The sequence below is a fragment of the Sardina pilchardus genome, chromosome 17, assembly GCF_963854185.1.
Source record: "Sardina pilchardus chromosome 17, fSarPil1.1, whole genome shotgun sequence".
In the NCBI taxonomy this organism is placed as follows: domain Eukaryota; kingdom Metazoa; phylum Chordata; class Actinopteri; order Clupeiformes; family Clupeidae; genus Sardina; species Sardina pilchardus.
This window is the reverse complement of record NC_085010.1, coordinates 5560317-5576690: the sequence shown is the minus strand read 5'-3', so window position 1 is coordinate 5576690 and position 16374 is coordinate 5560317. Positions and strand designations below refer to the sequence as shown.

At 42.2% G+C, this 16374-nt stretch overlaps 1 protein-coding gene across 1 annotated transcript in view; it reads right to left on the bottom strand.

The window, feature by feature from the left end:
• Positions 1 to 16374, bottom strand: part of LOC134061802 (cytidine monophosphate-N-acetylneuraminic acid hydroxylase-like) — a 46694-nt gene that overhangs the window by 15824 nt on the left and 14496 nt on the right. The window contains exons 3-10 of the mRNA XM_062517603.1: positions 16150 to 16241; positions 14744 to 14859; positions 11712 to 11902; positions 11247 to 11327; positions 7057 to 7123; positions 4065 to 4146; positions 393 to 530; positions 89 to 224 (exon numbers count right to left, since the gene is read on the bottom strand). Of these exons, the coding sequence (XP_062373587.1) occupies positions 89 to 224; positions 393 to 530; positions 4065 to 4146; positions 7057 to 7123; positions 11247 to 11327; positions 11712 to 11902; positions 14744 to 14859; positions 16150 to 16241 (903 nt within the window). The remainder of the gene's footprint in view (positions 1 to 88; positions 225 to 392; positions 531 to 4064; positions 4147 to 7056; positions 7124 to 11246; positions 11328 to 11711; positions 11903 to 14743; positions 14860 to 16149; positions 16242 to 16374) is intronic.

The window sequence follows — 16374 nt, the reverse complement described above, 5'->3', positions numbered from 1 at the left end:
CCCTTTAAGGCTGGTTTATACTACTGTAAGTCCAACTTCTTGGATGAAATATTCACTGTGTGTGTGTGTTAGTGTTTAGCTAACCTACTTGTCAGAGGGATGTGCCTCTGTGAAGTAGCCTGCAAATGGGCAGTAGATCTTGGGCTGCAGTGACTTCACCAGCTGGGCCTTATAATGGAGCAGCTTCCTCCTCTCTGTCCGGATGAAGTCCGCCTTCCAGCTCTCTATGGACACACAGCTACAGGGTTTACTAAAAAATAATAACAACAACAACAACAAAGCTATAAGCAATACTACAGAGCTATAAGACCATACTGTTTTAGATGTGTTGTCCACTGTAATGGTTTATTTTTATTATGGTGTCGTAACTGGATGTGTACGTGTGGCCTTACCAGTGTACTTCCCTCCATGGAAGGTCATGGGAAACCCAGAGGCTCCTCCAGCAAAGTCGCTCATCATCAGGTCCACTCCATGCGGCAGGCGACCCCCATTGGGCCGCGTGCAGTCCACCGTGTTCAAGATCATGTGACCTGTAGGGGTGGAGCCAAAGAGGTCAAGGTCATGTGATATTTTGGGGGTGGGGCCACAGAGTTCAAGGTCACGTGTGGAGAAACAGCACTTAAGGTCATGTGAGGATAGAGTGAATGTGAAGTTAATGAGAACAGCATGGCAAATATACAGCACATACCTTTATTTTTATTACACAATTACTATACACATGCCTCATATTCATTACCCAAGTGCATCTATATGCAACAATTATATAATTACCTTTATATTCAACTACTATACAAATACTGTTATATCCAACTATAAATACCTTCATATTCAACTATAAATACAATTACACAAATAACTTTATATTGATCTATTATACCCATACTGCAGTGATGCGCGGGCTGATCCAAATCGAGCAGGCGACCGCGGTCACCCGCGGTTATGGGTCAAGAAAAAATATTTTTAATGATATGCGATATTGGTCGGGTCGGTAAAAAAAATATGCCGTTATTTTTTTGTCATTTATATCGTACATAATTGTCTTTAGAAGAGAAAGACATAAGTTGCAGCATTCCCACTGAAACGCGATTCTATCCCCCACATTTTGTCACGAACATGTAGAAATGCACTTGTTGTTTCTGCGTAGACAGACCCTCGGCTACACTTGACATGCAGTTGTGTTCTGTTCTCAGCTTTCTCTGTCTATGATCTGCAGCTTTTTTCTCGAACTGCTGGCCTCGACAGAAAGTTGCAGAATCGGCTACTGAGCAGCGAAGTTGCCGATGCAATGCTTGCTTCTCAAGTCTGATAATTTGCAGCAAGATCGAATGGTATTATGGTATTATTGCATAGGAAAATCCTAGGCTAATTATGTTCAATGTTGAGTCAATGTTGAGTTATGTCCAATTTTGCGTAGCTCAATGACACTACGACTAAGTTAGACTACTTTTTACAATAAGCGGGTCGGGAAGCGGGTCGGGTCCTGTACTTCAATAATTATTTTTTGCGGTCCGAGTTGCGGTCGTTTGAATAGACCATCTTTGATAAGTATTATTAGGGGTGAATAGAGGTCATCGCCCACCAGAAGCGTACGCGGTGCGCCGCGCCACGAAAAAAAATAGAATTCCATTGTTTTCAATGGAGCATCGCCCACTGGAAACGTCAGCCGCGCAGCAGCCGCACAGAGATAGAAAACTATTCTAAAATCCTGCACGGCAAGCCCAGACCGCCGAACACCGCTGAACGCCGTTTCTGGTGGGCGTTGGACTTAACTGTTCTTGTGGTGCTACCACCTTACAAGCCCCATACTGAGCCATGTATATGTAGTTCTGGCCCAAGAACTAAATCATTTTTACTCAAGATTTGACAAACATGATTTCAGCAACGAAATTGCTGGCCATAGACAATCTTTACTGTCCCCGTCCCAATCAGCTGTCTGTTTCTCTGCACAGAGTGTTGTGAACACCTTTAAACACTGCAAAGTCAAAACAAGTCCTGGCCCAGACAACATTGGCAGCCGCGTTCTCTCTTGTTGTGCAGAATAGTTAGGCCCAATTTTTAATTACATTTTAACCAATCTATGTCCCAACAGAAGGTCCCTGACTTATGGAAACTTTCAACTATAGTCCCGGTTGCTAAGAATAGCCATCCAAAGACTTTAAATGACTATAGACCCATAGCCCTCACATCACTTGTGATGAAGTCCTTTGAAAAACTGATCAAAAGAGAACTGACACTCAGGACGGAGAGCCTCCTTGACCCACTACAGTTTGCATATAGACTCAACAGGGGGGTTCAGGATGCAGCTGTAACAGTACTCAACCTCATCCTTAAATATCTTGAGGGAAACAAAAACCACGCCAGACTACTGTTTGTGGACTTCTCGTCAGCCTTTAACACCATCCAGCCCCATCTGCTGGTTGAGAAGCTCTTGCATCAGTTCAAACTGCAGGCCAACCTTGCGGGCTGGATATTAGACTTTCTCACAAATAGATCCCAGCGAGTGAGAGTAAATGGACATCTCTCTGACTTGGCCCTCACATCAACTGGTTCATCTCAGGGGTGTGTGCTCTCCCCCTTCCTCTACATTCTGTATACAAATGACTGTCGCTCTGGTACTGAAAACCAACACTTTGTGAAGTTTGCTGATGACCCGGCTATTGTCAGCTTACTGAACAATGAAGAACATTCACACGGTCCGGTCATTGACCATTTTTTAACATGGTGTCAGGATGCCTTTCTTGAATTGAATGCCTCAAAGACTAAGGACATGTGTATTGACTTTAGGCATAATGTCTGTAATACTGTCGAGACTAGCATAAAAGGGCAGGATATAGAGGTTGTTAAGAGTACAAGTACTTAGGGTCTATTATTGATGATAAGCTGTGTTTTGAGCCAAATACTACTCTGCTCTGCAAGAAAGGCCAGCAGCGCCTGCATTGCCTTAGGAAGCTGGCCAAATTTAATGTGGACAAGACTCTGATGACACTTTTTTATAGGTCCTTTGTTGAGTCAGTTGTCACCTTCTCCTTAGTCTGCTGGTATGGGTCTATCTCTGTGAAACAAATAAACTCCTTTCCAAGATCATTAAAACGAGCAGCAGTATCACAGCAGGTTCTGAGAAAGGTTGATCCCATCCTGTCAGGTAGTTTTCATCCCTTACAGACTGAATTTCAGATGTTGCCATCTGGATTACGCTTCAAACTCCCCAACTTCAAAACAAACAGAAGAGTTCAGATGCAAAAGCCTCTAAATCCACTTTTGTCAAAAATGAGATGGTGAGTGAATGCTCTTCACATATAGTGTAAGTTAATTAAATAATTTAGCTTGAAAACTTACTAAATACCACTCTCTTCATGGTCTGAAATATTAATTTGTAGGCGAAACCCTATAGGAGCCTGATACAAAATGCTCATTTAAAATAAAAGTGGTCAGACGGATTTAGAGGCTTTTGCATCTGAACCCTTATATAAACATTATTTTGTTCCGTCAGCCATTTTACTTCTTAACTCAAAAAAGCATAGGTAGCCCCCCCCCCCCCCCCCCCCCCCCCCCCTCCCACTCATACTTTTGGATAAGATGAGCCTTTTATTTATTTATTCATTTTATCTTAATTCTATTGTTTTTTAACTATGGCTGCAAGGTAGGCAACCTCTTAAACTGTGTGTGTGTGTGTGTGTGTGTGTGTGTGTGTGTGTGTGTGTGTGTGTGTGTGATTGTATGTGATCCGTACTGTACTTGCTGCACAACAAATTGCCCCATTGGGGGACAAATAAAGTTACTTACTTACTTTCTTATATTTAAGTCATGATTCATAGGCAACAACCTATTTAATAACTATGAATAAGGGGTAATTAGGAGCTTAGGGGAAATTCTTAATTAAGAGTCTAGTAAGGGTAGAATAAGGTCTTGCAGAATAAGGTATTAATTAGTGACTTATAATGACTAACAAATGGTTAGTATGCTACTAATACACATGCTAGTAAGCCGCTAATTAATGGTGAATATGAGTGTCTTCATAGAAAGCGTTAGCCAAATACTTTCATATTCAACTATTATACAAATACCTTTATATTCAACAATCATACAAGTGTCCATTTCAGGATGGACACCATCCATTAGAATCATGAATCTGAGGTGCTTGTCTACCTGAGAACAGAAACAAAACCCAAACATTACTTTAGTGTCTGAAGAGTATTTGTTAAAAATAAAACAAAAACAGTTTAGAAAAAATCAAAGCTGTTGTGTAATAAGGACATTCCTTCACACAGGATATCTACCATAAAGCAGCACAATGCACTTCTGTTATCTTAATAAAACAGGATATCTAACTTAAAGCAGCACAATGTAATTATGTTATCTTAATGAAACATTGGCTTCAAACTCATTTTGATGATACTTGGACTTTTTAAGTCAGTTCCCATTAATATTTGTGTTAATGGATACCCAGTGCCTTAAAACATTGATAAAAAGTGTGGTTAATTAAATTAGTGTCTACACAAACCTGGTTGGTTGTGTTGATCAAATCAGCATGTTACGATGTAAAAGGATTTATGTGTGTTTAAAATGATTATTTTTGGGCAGACATGACATGTTGGAGTGCAGATGCAAGAAGCAGAACATAACAGAAGATGCCGTCACAACACTGCTAACGCTCCAGTGGAAATACATGAGCCGCCTAAAGAGCCTTGCATGCATCAGCTCCATTAGTCAACGTCACACTGCAACTCTATTCAAATCATGTGTGCCCAGGTGTGCCCTCAAGCGCCACCAGTGATCAGCATGGCCTCTGTGCGCTAGCTTAAGGCTGGCTTACATTGCACGATTGGTCTGTTTTAACAGTCGGCGACTAAATTTCCAAAATCGGGCGGAAATCTTGGGAGTTGTACTGAAATCGCAGCGCGCTCCCGTCATCTAAATCGTTTAGTGTAAGGTGCCAATCTTAGCGGTTTTAAGTCCGTCGGAGGCAGTCTTTTTCTAGTTTTGCCGTTACGACAATATCAAACATGTTTGATATTATCGGAAGTCTTTTCAGTCGTGGCTCATGCAAATAGTGACGTGAACATTAAAAACCAATAGTAACCATGCGCGAACATGAAACAGGAAGGGGCAAAATAGGCGACAGCTGTATCCTTTATGATTATTTGTTATTTCATTTCTTATAATTTATTAGTCGGTTGTTCTACGTGACAGAACAGCTCTATATCTGTTAGTGATGTCACACATCAAACAATGCTGCAGAAACGCGAAAAAATTACTTTGATATGAGTAGGCTATCATGTGATTTCCTGTGAATGATGACGTGTAGCCTATTGCACGATGGAAATAATTTGAAGGAATCTAGCAGCAGTCTTGTAAATAGTGACCCACAGTCTTTGCAAAATCCTAATCTGAGACTGGCCTGTGACTAGACTGTGACTAAAAACTCAATGAATTGTCTTTAGATGTGAGAGGGTCTGAGACTGTAGTTTTTCAAAAATCTTTTCCAAATCTTTGCAAAGTCAGGCAATGTAAGGTAGGCTTTACCTGAAGTTGGCAAACCAGTTTCCTGTGTGTAAGCATGGCTGGCAACAAGCACCTAAGAAATACATTGCTCTCAAGTCTTAATGTCAATGGGCGGCTCTCTGGAGCAGTGCCACTCTGCTCGGCTTCAAGTCAAAGTTATTTTAGCCTCCACCTTTTCCTAAAAACGCCAATCTGAATGCAGCAGCTGCTCTAAATAACGAGGGAAGGGTTCTCGGTGAACACACGTTTTGATACAACGGAGACACTCCTCTTCAGGTGCTTGTTGACTGTGATGCCAACAAATAGGAAAAACAGGTTTTCTGACTTCAAGTGAATTAGTGCACAGAGCCCATAGTCAGGTGTGCAATACAGTACAGCAATATCATCAATTATTCATTAAACAGTTAGCACATTTTGCACACACACACACACACACGCGCACGCACGCGCGCGCACACACACACACACACACACACACACACACACACACACACAAAATTACTCATTAAATACTTGCATTTTGCCAGACACCAAAAGGAACCACATTGATGTTGGTAAAGTTCAGCCCACTGTTTTTCAGATACCTGCAACCAGGTTACTGTTAAGTTGGGTTCAGACCAAAGATTCCTGATGAGACGAGCCGAGCCGCGACGTTCTAAAACCTTGCGACTGTGACTCAACATGTTTAATGCTCTGCAACGGCTTGCAACGGCTTGCACCTACCTACAGTGCGTGCAACTTCTAATTCACACCGCTGCAACTCAGTCGTCGCGTCGGGAATCTTTGGTGTGAGTTGGGCTTTAAAGTGTTGTTGCCTTTATATTTATGGTGTTGGCTAATGCTTTTGTCATAAACAACTTACAATATAAGAACACTACAACTAATGAACTACATTACAACTAATAGCTTCAAAGTTGAAAAGCTGACCTTAAGTATAAAAGTAATAGTAAAAATAACAACAATATTATTAACAGTATCAAATGTCAACCATGAAAATAATGGCATTTTAATAATAAATAAAGCCACAAGCGGCAATGGCGGGCCCATTCGGAATCTAACACAACAACATCTGCGTGTTGGTACAGGCAAGTGACCCAATACTTTTGGCAATATAGTGTGAATTGGCGTGAAGATGCAAGAAGCAGAACATAACAGAAGATGCCGTTACAACACTGCTAACGCTCCAGTGGAAATGAGCCGCCTAAAGAGCCTTGCGTGCATCAGCTCCAATAGTCAACGTCACACTGCAACTCCATTCAAATCAGGTGTGCCCAGGTGTGCTCTCAAGCGCCACAATACAACAGAGACACTCCTCGTCAGGTGCTTGTTGACTGTGATGCCAACAAATAGGAAAAATAGTTTTCTGACTTCAAGTAAATTAGTGCACAGAGCCCATAAGCAGGTATGCAAAACATAAATATAATAAATTATTCATTAAACAGTTAGCACATTTTGCACACACACACACACACACGCGCACGCACACACACACACACACACACACACACATACAGAAAAGCTACACAAACAGACAATTACTCATTAAATACTTGCATTTTGCCAGACACCAAAAGGAACCACATTGATGTTGGTAAGGTTCAGTCCACTGTTTTTCAGATACCTGCAACATGGTCAGGTTACTGTTAAAAGTGTTGTTGCCTTTATATTTATGGTGTTGGCAAATGCTTTTGTCTTAAACAACTTACAATATAAGAACACTACAACTAATGAACTACATTACAACTAATAGCTTCAAATAAAATTGAAAAGCTGACATTGAGTATAAAAGTAATAGTAAAAATAACAACAATATTATTAACAATATAAAATGTCAACCATGAAAATAATGGCATTTTTTAAATAAATATAGCCACAAGCGGCGATGGCGGGCCCGAGCACCGGTGGTGCAGACCTGTGACATTTCGGAATCTAACACAGCAACTGTGAGTTGATGGGCATGTGCATGAGCAACACACATGCCCATCAAATGTGGTTAATTTTTGTATGTGTCAACTAGCCTGACTCTTGCCAGACCCTTGTAGTTCCGCCATGCTCCACCAGAGGCGTTTTGCTGAGCTCCACACAAGGGTCTGGACTCGAGGGCATTCCAAACTCCTTCCAGGGAGCAAAAAATGATGAACCAATCAGGAGCGCCGAAGCGACAATGGTGGCACGCAGCGAGGAGTCTTGTGCTGACATTGATTCTGCTATTTCAACCGTTTTTGTCGAATCTGTCGAGTATTCATTCTTTAAAAGATTAGCAGAGAATAGTTTTGAAGACATTTATTGGTGGCAAGGATGTTTTTACTCTTCTTCTGACCGGGTTTGGCAAGAGCTTGAAGAAGCCTAGCACGTCATTCAAGATAACAGGCAAGTGGTTTATCAAATCACATGCAAGGATGTTTTACAAGGACCCGCCTTCGTAAATACATCTCCTATCGAGAAGTCCCAGATCCTTGTGTGAAGCAGACAGAGAACTACAGGATCTGGTGAGAGTCAGGTTATGTGTCAACCACAACAGACAACATGCTAGGTGGTGCTACAGAGTCCCTAAGCCACACCCTAGGCCAGAAATCTGTCTCTGACTGGCGGCAGCAATAACACACAAGCCTACCTAAATTTGTTCAATTTCGTGAATGTATATGTCAACCACAACAGGCAATGTACTAGGTGGCGCTATAGAGTCCCTAAGCCACACCCTAGGCCAGAGCTCTGTCTCTGACTAGCAGTAGCAATAACACACAAGCCCACCAAATTTGGTTAATTTTCATGAATGTATGCGTCAACCACAACAGACAATGCGCTAGGTGGCGCTATAGAGTCCCTAAGCCACACCGTAGGCCGAGGATTCCCAAAGTGTGGTGTGTGCACCCCCAGTGAGCTGAAAAGATGAAAAATGAGATGAAAGAGAAGGAGATGAAAAATGTAATGGCGGTCTGTTGTAAAAATATTAGGCCTAGCCTTCAGTGTTGTTTCTTAAGTGGGATTTTCCATAGGATACAATAAAAAAAACATGAGCAATAAACATTTCCTTTGTAATCCCTTAAAAATATATGAATTAGGCCAGAGCTCTGTCTCTGTGTGGCTTAGGGACTCTATAGCGCCACCTAGCGTATTGTCTGTTGTGTTTGACACATACATTCACGAAAATTAATCAAATTTGGTGAGCTTGTGTGTTATTAGCAGTGCTTAATTTGTAAAGTGGGAGGTGCCGGAACGCAGAGGATGGGTGGATCCGGCGACTCAAAAATAAATAAATTAATACATTAATAAATAAATAAATAAATAAAGGGTCGGCGGGACGACGACGCACAACGATTCTGTATGCACTAGCCTACAATTAAACCAGTTACCGAGTGCGGAGACAGAGTGCAGATTCGCATGTTTAAGGCTTTATTTCGCCAACACTGCAAGACAGTATGCTAGCCAAGGTTATTTTAACCACAACGGACAACGCTCAGAGTAAAAGGATGAACTCCAAACAAGCACACGATACTCACTCAAAGTTCGCCCGTTAACTCTCCAAACACACGTTAACGCAATGAATCAATAATTAGGCTAACAAATAAAACAAAGACTACAATATATTGAGAGTACCAGCAGAGAATAATTAAGACTTCATTTTACTTACACATATATCTTATTTGTCCAAAACAGCCCATACAGTATCCATAGATAGACACCTGCCTCTATTTCCCTACTCCTCAGATCCCGTGCAGATATGTCCTTTGGCAATCCATGATTTCACGTGGGGAATGGGATTGAACCGGGTAGCTTAAGCAGTGGGCCGACAAGGCCAATAAAGAGTTGTGAGGAGATGGTAGAGGGGAAAAGAGATGCTCTATTTGCCGCGCAAATCTGCGGAAAACCCCGCTCACTCTGCACTTGAGATGGGGACAGTGTTGACCGCGGCCAAAAGGTCCGAACGAACTTTTATTTAATGAATGAATGAATTATTGTTTGCTTTATTTCATTGTGATATGGTCATGGAGGTGGTGGATCTAATTTAATAGCTGCCGGATCCAATGTTGGAGGTTCCGGATCTCAAATTAAGCCTTGAATAGCTGCCGGATCCAACGTCGGAGGTTCCGGATCTTGTTCCGGCTCAAATTAAGCACTGGTTATTACTGCCACTAGTCAGAAACAGAGCTCTGGCCTAGGGTGTGGCTTAGGGACTCTATAGCACTACCTAGCGCAGGGGTCGGCAACCTGCGGCTCTGGAGCCGCATGCGGCTCTTTAGCGCAACCCTGGTGGCTCCCTGAGCGTCTTCAAAAATGTATGAAAATGAATGGGGGGATTTTTGTTTGTTTGCTTTAATATGGTTTCTGTATCAGGACAAACATTGTTAACATTTTCCAATGTTGTAAAAATGTGCATAATAAATATTAAAGTTCAACATTTCTGTCAACGAAGATTTGATAGCCTGCGACACACGTTTCAGGGCGGCGCCGTGCCATGCAGGTGGCTGTGGTTGTAAACAAACCGGCGGGTGTCATGCCATGGATCCCAAAGGGAAAAAGAGAAAGATAGCCGATGAGATCAGAGAATTTAAGGCAGAATGGACCGAATAATTTGCTTTCATTGCCATTGTGGAAGGATTGCCTGCATGTTTGCTTGCTTTGTAATGAGAAGTTGGCGAACAACAAAAAGAGAGACATTTAGAAAGACATTTTCAGGGAAGGCATGCTACATTTGCAGCCGACTATATACCCAGTTGGGAATGAGAGAAAAAGTGCGATTGCAGTAGCCTACTTCTGGAGAAATTTTGTTGTAACCTGAGAGATATTAAAACGTGGAAAACAACGGTTCACGGATGGTGATTATACACGAAGTTGAACTTAAAGCACCAGCGGAGTAGTCACGTGGTGTGTCATTCTCTCCGAGATGCGCTGTAGGGAAAAACATTTAATCATGAAAGCTCATTATGTAGCCTCGTTGTAACCTACTTAGTCATTTTGATAGTAGGCTAATATAGAGAATATACACTTACAGCCTGTGTTACCTTCATATAAGGCTTACATAAGGCTTTTCATTTTTTGCGGCTCCAGACAGATTTGCTTTTTGTTTTTTTGGTCCAAAATGGCTCTTTGAACATTTTGGGTTGCCGACCCCTGACCTAGCGCATTGTCTGTTGTGGTTGTACACATTCACGAAAATGAACCACATTTGGTGGACATATGTGTTATTGCTACTGCTAGTCAGGGATAGAGCTCTGGCCTAGGGTGAAGTTTAGAGACTCTATAGCGCCACCTAGCACATTGTCTATTATGGTTGACACATACACTCACAACAATTTGGTAGGCTTGTGTGTTATTGCTCCGCTAGTCAGAGACAGAGCTCTGGCCTAGGGTGTGGCATAGGGACTCTATAGCGCCACCTAGCCTGTTGTCTGTTGTGGTTGACACATACATTGATGAAAATTAACCAAATTTGGTGGGCATGTGTGTTGCTCATGCACATGCCCACCAACAAGTACGTGTTGCTTTGTTAGATTCTGAAATGTCACGTGTCCGCACAGCAGGTGCTCGGGCCCGCCATTGCCACTTGTGGCTATATTTGAATATGTAGCTGAGATACATATGTACAGTATATTCTAATATATTGTAATACATTAGTATAAGATTATACTGTATATATATTCATATTTGAATATGTAGCTGAGATACTGTATGTACAGTACATTCTAATATATTCCAATACATAAATATAAGATTATACTGTATCAATAAGTTTATGTCCCTACCAGAACACTGGTCGAGAAGTGTCTCCCACGTATATGGGTAGGTCAGGTCGCTTTTCAGATAGAGTCTTTAGTGTCGGGTAACTAAGAAGAAGACAGTTTGTCAAATTATTAAATGGACATTACATTTGCATGACATGATTATATCGCTCAACGGTTCAACAGTTGAAGCCGGGAATGGAACCAACAACACCTGCCTTACAGCCACATCTTATCATTTACAACCAAATGAGAAACAAATAACTTAGCACACTAACTGTCACTTCCTTCTCATTTACTGCCTCAAGTACTACAGTGGATTGAAGCAGATCTTTGATACACAGCAAAGTACCAGAGGTCCACCCACCCCACGCCACCCCACCCCAGCCCAGTCCACCCCCAGCCCAGACCAGTCCACCCACTCAACCCCACCCTATAGCCCTGTCCACCCACCCCACCACCGCCCACTCCGGCCCAGCCTACAGGTACCTGAGGTGGTCTGAGTGCATGTGGCTGATGTAGATGAGGTCAGCGTTGCAGAGCCTGTCCAGGGAGTCGGGCGGAGGCTCATGCAGCAGCCACCAGCCACGAGCAAACGCTGGGCCCGTCAGCCAGGGGTCAAACATCATCTTCCGCTCACCCAACTTCAGCTCCATGCACGCATGAGTGAGATACGTCAACTAGACAGAGATGAAGAAAGGCAGAGAGAGGGGGGGAGAAAGAGAGGGGGCAGAGAGAGTGAACGAGAGAGAGAGAGAGAGGGAGAGAGAGGGGTGAGAGAAGAAGGGAGAGGAAGAGAGGGAGAGAGAACGAAGAGGTTAAGGGAAAGACTAGATTCACAGGTGATATCTTTATGTATATTGAAATAAATGTATTTGTCCAATAAACATTCTCACTTAAGTAAGCCACACAAAATTACTAGATTAGATTATTCATACAAGCAACAAACAACAACACATTTACTTTTCTCTATAATTAGAAGAAGCACATTTACTTTTCTCTGGATACCCAGAACAAACAACAACACATTCACTTTTCTGGATACCTTTGTTGAGCATCATTTGAACGCAGCAGCTATTAAGTGCCAGACCACTCATCACACACCACTGGTCGAGATGAGAGGTGACTTTTAATGGCCGCGTTTCCCAAATGCAATCTTTCTTAAGGACTTAAGAAGGCTCCAAAGAAGGAATCGCTAAGAAGGAGCGCTAAGATACGGGTGTTTCCCAAAAGCGTTCTTAACTGCCTTCTTAGGAGAACCTTAAGATCAAACCAAAGAAGCTTCAAAAGAAGCTCTTAACGAGAGCTGTTCACATCGGTGGTGCTGAAACTGAATCAATCGATGCCAGGCAAATCGATCACCCACCCCTTTATAAGCGCACAAGTCACACGCAGCGCCCCGCGGTCCCCCTACAGGTGCAATTAGGCTACGCATGTATCGTGCGTGCATGCGTTTGTGTGTGTGTGTGTGTGTGTGTGTGTGTGTGTGTGTGTGTGTGTGTGTGTGTGTGTGTGTGTGTGCAGGCCCGGGTGGCTAATCGGGAGATTCGGGAGGATTCCCGCGTGGGCCGTTAACGTTTTGGGCCGTTGTGAATATCGTGAGCTTAATTATTGTTTCTGAAGATAATTTGCTGCGCCCTTGCGGCACTTCTGCAGCCTGGGCTGTGTGGTCGCGGCTCCTTACACCTACAGTATAGTCTGCCAAAAAACTCAAACTAACTGATCAAACAGGGTGATTATCAATATAGCCTATGCCTATTTTTTATTAGCTCAGGCAATTCATATATTAACTCATGCAAGACGCATCCCATCTCTCTTATAGATAGTGTGGTAGTAGGCATGTGATGTAGGCTAGTCTACTTTAATATATCCGAGAAGATGTAACCCTCCAGCCCATGTGGCCTGCGAGTGGGGTGCACGTATGCATTATGTAAACCAGACTTTTACATCGCGGACTTTGGCAACGCCTAGAGTAGCAGAAGCCTCACTGGATTAGGTTCAGCTGAGTTCAATTACATCTGTTTCCTCTGTGAAATGCCACAGGGTTGTTTATGTTTTGTTGTATGTGAAGTACTGTAAACTCATATGCAGATGTGTTGAAAACTTAAACGTGTAATTCAATATATATTTTTTAAGTCGTTTCTTGCGCGAGTGGTCCACAGCCACGAGTGCATTGCAACATTGAAAATAGTTTTATTGTTTAAAAAAGTGGAGGATATACATTTTCCTGACGCATCTTGATCACTAAAGCCTAGAAATCTAGGTGCCCCTAGCGGCAGGCTATGATCACTGAGCATTTGATCGCTAAGAAGGCTGTTAAGAGTGGGTCAGCTCGATCTTGCGTTTCCTTCTTAATGAAAGATCTTCTTAAGCTAAGAGCGACTCTGGGAAACGCGATTTTCTTTCACAGCGTTCTTAAGAGCGCTCCAAAGAAGATCTTGGCGTTAAGAGCTTCTTAATTTGTTTGGGAAACGCGGCCATTGTTTGTTTTGTTATGTTGTATGTACATTAGTGAAATTGGCAGCATATCCATCAGCTGACTGACCCTGATTTCTAAATATCGACATCGACCATAGATAAACCCATATTGGTCGACTTGTACTTAATGTACAAATGTTAATTTTGTACATTTCACTACAACTATTGCATACTATTTTATTGTACTATTCCATTGTGTTTCCAATCTCGGAAATGTCCAAGAATTAAATAAAGGTTAAATGGCACACTACAGACACCTATCTCTAAAACTTTCTTTTTTTAACTGTTACAATTTCGGACCAAATGACGGACTCCAAGACCTAAAACCTACTGGCCAATTATCATCTTGGGTGCAAAGGTTCAGAAAATTGTTTAGCAAAAGCTATTGCAGTTTGTTGCAGTTTTGCAGTCAATAGTTAACTAGCATGCAAGCTGTCGAAACCAGTAGACATAATTACTTGAATTACTTGGCTTACAAACATGATGAACTGATGAACGATCAACTTTTCTTGACCACACAATAATGTCAGTGTCGGTAGGCTCACTACAGAAGAGTAAAAACATCAATGTCAGTGTCGGTAGGCTCACTACAGAAGAGTAGAAACATTAATGTCAGTGTCGGTAGGCTCACTACAGAAGAGTAGAAACATTAATGTCAGTGTCGGTAGGCTCACTACAGAAGAGTAGAAACATTAATGTCAGTGTCAGTAGGCTCACTACAGAGGAAACACTGCAGCTTTATTTGTCCCCAGTTAGAGAAGGCAGAAACAAAATGGATGCCAAAGCAACTCTGCAAAAAGAGTCCGGGACCTGTGTGTGTAGCTTTGCTTGGCTCCTAGTAAAGGTGAGGAATAATAAAGGCAGTAAGTAAAGGGGAAGGGGGAGGGTACTTTTAAAGTGTGCACATTTTTATTACGTTGGTGGTTTATTGCGTTGGTGGAAAGTTATTACGTTGGTGTAATCACTTCACCAGACTGCAGCTCTTGGGTCTCCATGGCATCACACTACCACACACACACACACACAAACACACTCATACTCACGGTCACTTCACCGGGCTGCAGCTCCTGGGCGTCCATGGGGTCTGTGAGCCATGGGTCAGGAGGATTCAGCTCCACAAGGTCCAGACCACCATCAGGGTCGTCTGCCCACACAACCTCTATGCATGAACCACACACACACACACACACACACACACACACACACACACACACAGTCAGTTACTTATTTGCTGTGTGTGTGTGTGTGTGTGTGTGTGTGTGTGTGTGTGTGTGTGTGTGTGTGTGTGTGTGTGTGTGTCTTCTATGTAAAATCAATACTTTCCAAGACACAGCCAGTTGGGGGGAGGGGGGTGTCGATTTAGTTCGGCCTCTTTTTTATAGTCAAAGTTCACAAGCCCATAGCACAATAACTGAACCATGTAGGAGGCTAAAATTTGACATGCTGGTATAAATAGGACTAGTATGTAGCAAAATTATCATGTTTGATCTTGCATGGTCATAGCTGTCCCTCAAAGTTGATCAAAATGTTGAGAGAGAGAAGGAGAGTGCTGCTTTGGGTCAATAATTAAAGAAAAAATCAGGTGCTCCTCGGAAATGGACAAAAATAGAATTGAAGCAACTCTGTGACTGTCCTGTATATAAAGTTACTTGGTTCTAAATTGTTTGTAAAAGGCAGTCAGGAGTCCGAGGCACACCGATTGAGTGAAACATTTTTTAAAATCCTTTATTTCATTGGATAAAAAGTGCCTTTGATCAAAATGTTATTGGAGCTATTGGCTGTGCGCTGTTTAGGCCTTCAGAAGACATTTAATTTTGGATCTCATTTTCAGAGCACCCGACCACCTTGTGGGAATGTACGAATATTTTTTTTTTTAATTTATTCTCCATGATCCCTTCTTTTTAAAAACACCAATTTGATATCTTATAAAATTTTTCCTTTTTCTATTTCCCACTCTGATCAGCGGCTATATGCACCATTTTCTAAGTGCGTAGGCCCTGGTTGAATTGACGTGGAATGACCCAACTAGATCCGCTTGGAGAGACCAGTTAGACTAAATACAAATTAGATGCAGGAGGTGGAATTACAGAGTACTGTATGTACACAGGATTCAGACCAGATTCAGATTCAAATTCAGATTCATTTCTTATCATAACTGGATTTCCAGACAGTACAGTATGCTGCAACTGATCTGCATTCAAATTCTAATACATGGCCATTGGCCAAATGTTCACCAACAGTGTTCAATTTGCCTCGATATCTCAGTGAACGTTTTCGAACACTTGAGGTAGTTCTCTGCAAATGTACCATGGAACTGGATGAAGGATTATAGTTATAATTAAATATTAACACCAAATAATTTAAAATCAGAGAAAACAAGCTCGCCACGAACGTTCCTCATTGTTTGTGGCCAATTTAAACACACCCCATGCAGGGTTCTCCGGCTTACCGAGTTCGTCCTGCATGAAGCTGTCAGGGGGGTTGACGTACTGCATGGTCTCCATGTTGAGTTTCCAGTTATGCTTAGTACAGCGGACCGTCCTGTGGCAGGAAGTACAGATGGAAGCTGAGGCAACTTTCTGAGCAACTCCAGAAGCAATTTTGCTAGGCAATGTAATGGAACATTTCCCTTTGATATTGGACAAGTGTATTTTCTGGCCAAATTTCTGGTCAA